At 39.6% G+C, this 8828-nt stretch overlaps 1 protein-coding gene across 2 annotated transcripts; it reads right to left on the minus strand.

The window, feature by feature from the left end:
- Positions 1-251: 251 nt before the first annotated feature.
- LOC121608377 (glucoside xylosyltransferase 1-like) lies at positions 252-8828 on the minus strand. 2 transcript variants are annotated; one of them, XM_041939635.1, is made up of 8 exons: positions 8481-8828; positions 7769-7861; positions 6800-6983; positions 6278-6409; positions 5938-6189; positions 5106-5229; positions 4782-4954; positions 252-1805 (listed from the first exon to the last, which is right to left on the minus strand). In XM_041939635.1, exons 1-8 carry the CDS (start codon positions 8693-8695, stop codon positions 1644-1646), a joined length of 1335 nt encoding a protein of 444 aa, XP_041795569.1. In that variant the 5' UTR covers positions 8696-8828; the 3' UTR covers positions 252-1643. The 2 variants fall into 2 exon arrangements, with proteins under 2 accessions (XP_041795569.1, XP_041795570.1); XM_041939636.1 differs by lacking the exon at positions 7769-7861 and having other exon boundaries at positions 8481-8827.

The following is an 8828-nucleotide window of genomic DNA, read 5'->3' on the forward strand; positions in this document are numbered from 1 at the left end:
GTGAAGTGATAATTTGCTCTTAAAATAGAGAAACTGTTTTTATCCCACCCACTGCGCACTTTGTAATTTCTCTGCAAGAAAACAGAATATATCTAAGAGCTCTCTTAGAATAGAGAACATTTCAAATTCATCATGCAGATCTATTGTTTATTCCAGGCACGTCAGTCAATCTGACTGTGAAATGAAGAGCCAGAGGCTACTGACCCAGACACGTCAGCTCCTTTTTGGCCATCCAACAGCACTTTCTGAAGTCTTCACACTCACACATTAATTTCTTATTTTCAGCTTGCTGCTGCCTTCTAGCTCATGCTCGGTCTTTATGTGGAATGAGTGGGCAACAAGTGCCGTTTATGCAAAGTGGTTATGATGGCTGATGGAAAAGACTCCAAAAGAACAGAAAATAAAATATAAGAAACTGAGAAACAAACATTCCAAAGCAAACCTTATAACAGAATTTCATTACGCCAAAATTAATTTGCCTTTATCACAAACACTTCATTGTTGTATTCCTTCATTTTTTGTCAATACTTGTATGGGTTCTTGGAGTATAAAGTATATATTCAGCTCAAAATATTGTACATTTACTTTGAAGGCGCCAAAAGGAAATTCTAAACCGTATCATATACTTTACAGCTGTTGCATTTAAAATAATATGACTGAGATCAACCTGATCTCAAGCCCACGTATGCTAGAGAAACTACAAACTGCATCATTAGAAACGCTTTTTAATAAAATATTTATTTCCCACTCATTAGATATACATTTGAATGTCTATGCTGGCATTTCAGAAAAACTTTTTTTTTTTTTTAAACCTGTCTCAAGGCAGATTTCATGATGTTTGCTGGCTTTTATGAAAATGAACAGCTCCCGATGACATTGTTCCAGTTGTGGGAAAGCGTCCTGGTGAGGTTAATGAAATGACTTACAGTAAACGTACAGTAAACAATGCTTTGAAACCTCTGCCGCCAGCACACATGAAATGATCATGTCACATAAAGGTAAATGTCAAAAGTGCGTCCTGTCCGACAAGAATAAATACTGATCAGATTTATCTTAATGAGCATTTGTTTTGTTCAATAAAACATGGATAATTCCTGTATAACTAACAAGTACCTGATAATAGCAACCCTTCTCCATAATATACTGCAGTGACAAAAACACTAGTAAAAGTTATTATTAAAACAGCTATAATAAAATACTCTCAATAAGAAGAGTGTATTGAAGTACCCTGCTGCATTTCTTTTTCCCAAAAAACCTTAGAGAATTGTACAAAACAATTGCAGGTTCCTTCTCATTACTAAGAATAATACAACCTGATTGTCTGGAGTGTCCTTCTTGTCAGCTATGAAATCTAAAATCTCTACAGGGCAAAGTGGATTCAGTGCAACATTTGTGACCCAGTTGTGTGTTCATTGGACAGATATGTACAAACATTGGCTTCACTTAAAAATAAAAAATATAACCTGTTCCACAGATTTCTGCTCCCCATTTCCACAGCCTTGATATGCAGTTTGTAAACAGACGATGGTTCAATGTTGACCAGAGTCTGTTCGTCATCCAGCTCATTGTCTCCACAGGAGTGTCTTAAATCCAAGTCACCAATCAGACAGTAATCATGGAATGATATTAGAGTGCTGTCCTAATCATCTTCTCTGTGTGGCTTCTTGTTGAACAGACATGATGCTCTGCTTTAGCTTCTTGGTAAACAGGTGACTGGCTCTTCCACAGTAGGTATTTGTGGTGGTCTGTAGTGACGCCTCCAGCGGCCGAAGCAGTGAGGTCTCCATGTTCTCGCCGAACGGGTACTGTGACGAAAAAAAAAACAAAAAAACGTGCTAGTCTTTCTGATATCAGAATAAATATCAGATTTTATTGCAGCTTTGCAAATCCATGGTGATGTGTCTCTGGTGGTTGTGTCTCCTACTCCTGACATTACTCAAGAAAGACTCAAAACATGCTTTTTAAAACAATCAAGCAGAACTATGTTTCGTTTTTTTTTACACCTGTTGCCTCCTGTCACAGCCCTGATAGGACGTTATGTACTGCATTCAAATCACATGAATTAAGTGCCACATTTATCACTGTCAGTTTAAGACAATAACATTCTGCATTTGATTCCTATCTGTCAATTCGGAGTGTGTTTGGGCGATGAATATCCATTACCACAACTATACGAGAATGGGCTCAGTAAGGCGTGACAGCATTGGTGAAAGCGACAGCTGCGGCATTCCAGATATGCTTCATTATTGTATGCTTTTGTGTCACAAAATGAACAGCAAAGATAAAACTTCCAGCTCTTCAGCCAGTTAGTATAAGCAGCCACGGCTTTTGTCACATACAGTATGTAAAGTGTGTAATGCAAGCCTTTTGTTTCTATTTTGAGGTGCACCATTCTTTGACTGCTCTAGTAAATAAGAAGAAATCACTATTTTACAGCATCTCATTTGACTCCAGTTTGGCCAAGCATTAGGTCACTCAAAGCACACTTCCTTTATTATCTTATACTGCAGCAGGCAATAAAGCACCATTAACAGCCTCCTATCGATTTTTATGTGGATGCTGCTGGTGCGTTGTCCACACAGCCATCATGATGGCTCAAACTTGCATCAGCACTAAAAATTTTACAACTCTTCTGTGGGCTTGGCAGGGTAATGGTAGTGCCCTTTATTGCAAGCTCCACTGCTGGCTGGGAGAGCTTGCCTTGGGAGTCGGGCTGACTAAGGAGCTCTTGGTGGGATGGAAATGAGAGTTTCCTCCAGAATTGCCTGCTCCAGGCTTTAGGATGCTGTCCTCAAAGGACTGAGTGGGAACAAAGTGGGAGGGGGCCTGAGGAGCTGGAGCAACAGGAAGCGCTGATAAAAGCTTAAAAAAAATACAGCTTATAACACCAAAGGATAAAATGCTTTCTTCTAATGAGCTAATTGTACTACAAAGATCTGTATCTTACACTTATCTGCTGAATACAGGACACGTCTTATGGTTACTAATGACAAACCACAGCACTCCTCCACCTCCTAAAATCAGCTGGAGTCTGGTATGTGCTGTCTTGGATGCTGTATGTGTGTTTATGCTGTCGGAGAGACTGATGGATGCATGAGGGCCGAGTGCCCCATAATGAAGCCTGCTCGTTTACCTAATGGCTGAGAACATTGCCCGCACTGATAGTGGCCAGGCTGGGCCCTGTGGCGGTAATGGATGGAGACCAGCTAATGAAGCTTCCCTTGCTCCCCCGATTGCTGCCTGCGTGTTGACCGGTGTGCTGAAATCAACAAGAGCAGATCGAAGGCGAGCCGCCAGCGCAGCAGTGAGAGAGCTCTCCGGCTGATATGATGCTCACTGATGAGGGAAGTGTGGTGGACTTTTAAGCTGAAACGCATTTAGGGCATTTGACAGATGTCTTACTTTTTTTTAGTCCAAGTTCTGTCTTCATTTTTGAATGCCAGCAATGCACTGGCAGTGCTCTGTAGGGTGTCATACCAACTTAGGGATGCTACAATTCTGATAATGTTTAGATTTTACAGAAGGCATAAAGAGACAGCCAGACCTCACCAGCTGTTCCAACAAAGTGAAATCAGGCATAAGCACAAACCCAAAAGAAGGATATTAAAGGATGAGGATGGTAATTTTATGCTTTTCTTATTGTCTAAATATCTAACAAAAAGTCCAAAATCAACAATGAATTGCTCCTCCTAACAACTATTGTCTGTGTGCCACAGTTCTGACATATCTAAGTCCTCTACTGTTGGTCATTGTCTTCCAAAAACTATTAAAAGCACGTCAATGAGCATGTTTCTTGGCTATGATAACCACGGGCACTTTAGTTTATTTTGAGCCGGTCCCACAGATCCTGCTACTGGAAATACTAACTAGAGCACCAAGTCTGCAGCAGAAAATAGCCCAACAAATAGAATATTCACTCCTGCTCCAGTAATATTTGCTAAACAATTACACTGTCCAGGTGTTTAGGAAATTAATGTTTTTAAAATCTGTTTTTGAAGACTTTATGATTTCAGTGGAATGGACTCTGGGCTGGGTGTCGCACACAGGCTGGAGAAGTTAGAAAGCATTGAGGAACACACTAATGCATTGTTTGTTTTGGACTTTTTATGGAATTTGTGAGCAACAGTTAACATGAACAGAATAAGCCTAAAAAGTTAAGTATGCAAGCAGATCTGTCTTTGGCAATGATTCTACATCAAAGTGGTACTGACTGCGTTAAGAATAATCTTAAATTGGCCTACAAATAATGACTCTGATATTTTAACACTCCACAATTTGTAATGTACCCAAAGAAATGTTTGAATGAATGCCATAAGGTGCATCAACTCTGCAACGCACTTCATGATTTTTAGCTTTTCTCCAGTGGTCAAAGTAGGGTGGAGCTGATTTGTCTGGTTTGGGAGAGCTAAGACAGGATGACGGAAATGTTTAACAGACTATTGATTAAGCACTGGTGGACGGAAGCATCCGTAAGAGGAAAGCAATGGCCTGGAGTGCCTATTGATAATGTAATGACTAATAAAGGTTTCTCCAAATAGTCTGGTCTACTGACACAACGGCGCTCTAAAGAAACAGAGGCACCAGAAAGAAAGTCTATAAAAATGATCAATCCTCACTAGAATAAATAAAGCCTTTCAAACATCCCCTTCAGGCAGAATAAATATAGTAAATTACTATTAAAAAACTGCAAAGAAAAAAGTAATTATTTTTTTTTTTTTTTTTTTTTTTACTATAAGGGCTCATAGAAACCACAGATTTTTGGTTAAAAAGGCCCTCTCTACCTTTTGGATGGCCTTGTAGACGGCTCGAAATGCTGGCTGCTTGTCATCGTGGTAAACGCCCCTATTACCATGGAGAATGAAGACACCTTCTTGTTCAGCCTGTTGACAGTTGCTGCCATAGATACAGTGGTCTGGACGGTAGTTCCACTGGCAGGGGAACACATACAGGCTTTCTGTAACACAGCAAGAGGCATGATTGGGTTGATAAAGACTATAAATACAATTACAAACCCTCAAATATTTATTTACTTTGACTAAAATGTCCAAAAACCTTTGTGTCATATGTAACGACAAAAACCATGCTGTGCATGTGGTGGCACAAACCTGGATTATGGTGAAATATGATATTAAGAAGGTCCTGGTCACCCCAGGTGATATTGAGCTTATACTTCTGGAGAAGAGGCATCAGAATTTCTTCCCACCGCAGTGCAACTCGTGTCATGTCATTCTAGAAGGAAAGATACAGAAACATGAAAGAGAGCATCATATCATCTTGCATCAAGAAACCATAAACCTGCAATTCTGGAAAACGAACACTTTGGTCAACACTACACATCAACTCAAAGAAACAGTTTGTCTCTCAATTGAGTATGCCCGTTGTGATAGTTTAGAAAGAATTACAAGAGCGACCTCAGCTGGCTAATCTTGGTGGTGCAGCTACTCCTGATTCAGTACTCTCAAATGTTTTTAAATGTGTGAAATATCATCATTAACCGGATGTAAAGCTGCTGATGTTTGATGTGACTGGATAATATGACATTACTCCATAGATAACAGTTATTCTTTACTATAAAATATCCAAAGCTGTAATTGATTCACACAACCTATCGACAGTGGCCGGGCCTACATTAAATGTAAAGTTATATTTGCATCATTGCTGAGCCATGCTTTTCTCATAAACACTCCTGTGATTTGCAAAAAAAATTCAGAACTAGACATAATAAAATTCCCTTTTTACATTTTGGATGTTTCACACCTGCTTTAGTAGTTCTGTTTTTTGTAGGTGAGCACTTATTCATATTGTGTACATTAATATCATAATGGCCATGATACAATTTATATTAAACTGACCAGAAGCAGTAAAAATTTTCAGCACATAGCAACAGCTGACAGTGGTTAACATTCACAAGAAAAGAAAACTCTACCTGCACAATACCTTAAAAAATTTCTCCCTGAGGCGTGTCATGTTCATGAGCATGACCCCTGAGTTGATACCGGTCTTGCCATAGTAAGGGTGGCGGGCAAAACGGTTGTACCAGCCGATGCGTGGCTCCTCATGCTCTGGAGCCATGGCAGCTAACTGACTAGAATTGAAATGAGAAAGGAGGGCCCAGATGTCCTCTACAGGCTGCAGAAAAAGGATATCTGTGTCCACATAGAGCAAAGAATCCACTTCCTTCAAGATCAGCTGGAAAACAGAACACAAAAAACTTCTGAGCAAATTTTTGTGTGTAATTGATACAAGTTATGTGCATGAAAGATGACTCTAGACCTACTGGCAGGAAGAGCCTCTGAGAGGCACAAGGTTTGAAGAGCTTCTTCCACTCCTTCACATTCTCCTTGGGAAAAGTGATGGGGTAGAGGGTGAAGTTAAACTTGGTCTGAACTGTCCTTGGCCAGGAGTCCAGCTTATAGGAAAAGATAAGCACAAAGACAAATTGCACCACATCATTATCCACATAAAAGATTTTAACTTAAGCTGTTCTTTCAGAAATGATACACCTCCGTCTTTGGGCTAAAAGGTGACAACTGTATAAAAAGACTTTACTGTTTTAACACTTATCCATCCGAACACAAAATTTTTCAAATGTGCCTTGAGTTTATTTGTTTAATTTGTGCAATGGTTGCAAAAATGCCTTCTAACTGTGATTCTGTATACAGCCGTTGACAAAGGAAAAATAAATCATTTACACTGATTTTGTCATAACTGGACTATGGCTTTAAGAAACTATGTACACAGTTACATGTACAATACACAACTACATAAAAGCTCTGGTGTTGTTGGGGAAAACACTTACAGCACTTCTGAAGCTGTCATGTAGATCATCCTCGGCAAAGATGTAAAAGTGCAGAGGCTTTTTGCTGAGGAGAACAGCAGACTTCAACATGGTGAGAGTCTCCTCTAGCCGGGGGCCACATGCCACCACAGCCAGGTGACTTCTCCAATCACTATGTTCCTTGACTGCAGAGCTTGACCTCTCTCTAAGGGCCAAGACAAAGTAAAATTAACCAGTAATCAACACTGACTTTTATTAACAGCATGGATATACTGACAAGCACAGGAGAGGAAAGGTAATGAAGATATCAGCAGGCTCAGCTGTGTGGTACTCAGCCCTATAAGGTTGGAACTGTCATGAGGTTTAATAAAAGGTTGCAGAAGAAGACACTCAGTAGTGCTTTGTGCTGCCAAGTCCTCCTTATAAACTACGAAACTAAGTTTCATGAATATTACCGCTTTGCAAATTTTCAATCATATCTCTGTACATGTCATGGTCTTTCAAGCCTCCATACACAATTAGAACTGGAAAAGAAATCTGTTCATTTTGTCTAATCTGATGAAGTCAGCATAGATTCAACTGTAGCAAGACAGACTCAAGAGAACAATTTGACCTCTGTTATCATTCTCTGTTTATGACTGCATGACTGTTTGTAGGATGAGAGGTGAAAGGAGTCTGTTAAAAGATACTGGCATGTCCAATGCTGTATATGTGAATGTCAATCAATGACAAGTAAACAGAGATTCAAGGTTAATATGTAATGTAGATTACATGGAGATGATTAAGCATTTCTTCACCAAATTGGTTTGGGAGAACTGCTTGTATTCATCAAACTCAAAGAGTAGTCACAAGACACACTGTGAATGCAGCAACAAGCCCAGCATTTCTGAGCTGTGCAGCTAATAATTAGGTGAAAAATTGAAGTTGAAGTCTAATGATTATTAAAGAACATTAATATCTGTTAATAGAGATGCACAAAACCAGTCATACCTAAGAGATGATTCCAAAAAGCAGTTCACTCCACAAACATCAGCAGGCAGTCTCCAATATGGATCCCAGTAAGAAACTGCCAGTGATTTACACCTGACAGAATAAAAACATGACCTTTTGGATCCTCAACGTTAAATTACTCTCTTGGACAAGGGAACTATATGATTTGGGTTTATACTTGGGTTAGATCTGTCCTTAACAGCCTCCTAAAGTAAGTTGCTTAACAGGTGGCGGTTCTTTAAATCCAGCTAAAAGCTAATGAAGCACATAATTAGTTAGCAGTAACGTTAACGCTAATCAATTATCTAGCTTATAGTAGCTATTAGGTAACGTTAACAATCTTCAACGCATATTATAAACCATGAGTGTAAAACAGCACAATTACAACGCTCAATACATTCAAATGTTATACTAGTGATGATATGATATTCAGTTTCTCCAGCTATGATGAAATTACTTTCAGCCTGGAAACGTTGACTAACATGAACTAGATTTAACGAGGTTTAAGCTTATGTGCCGTTAACGTTAGTTTGATAACATTAGCTATAGCAAGTCAACCAACGTTTCAAATACTGGTCTAACATAACAGGCTGACTAACTTAACAGCGACTTCAAATGTAGCCAGAGCTAACTACGGTGCTAAATTATTAATGTGCTCAGTTGTGAGATGAAATTAACACTACGTGACAAAATAGCTAGCTAGCTAAGGTACCTGTCAAGCCCTTCGCGGTCTCGAAGGCCTGCCAGTCCTGGCCTTTTCCTGAGAAGGCGCCCGGTGTCATGACTGCCCTTATCGGGTATCACCTGTTCTTTCAGGCCCCAATCGTCTCCGTCCTCCAAGGTGGAGGCTAGTTGATTGAACACATACAACAGTGAAAAGAAGGTGAACACCATGCACAGGAGAAATGCCTGAAGATAGCATCGCATTTTGCGTTTTAAATCTTATGCGCTAACGGAACATTTTAGTTGATCTTAGCAACCATCTGATATTCTACCAGCTAACTAATCTAGCTCACAAATCAAGTCAGAGGCTAAGCCGAAGAGCACAGTTGGTGTTTAC

The sequence above is a fragment of the Chelmon rostratus genome, chromosome 6, assembly GCF_017976325.1.
Source record: "Chelmon rostratus isolate fCheRos1 chromosome 6, fCheRos1.pri, whole genome shotgun sequence".
NCBI classification, from domain to species: Eukaryota; Metazoa; Chordata; class Actinopteri; order Chaetodontiformes; family Chaetodontidae; genus Chelmon; species Chelmon rostratus.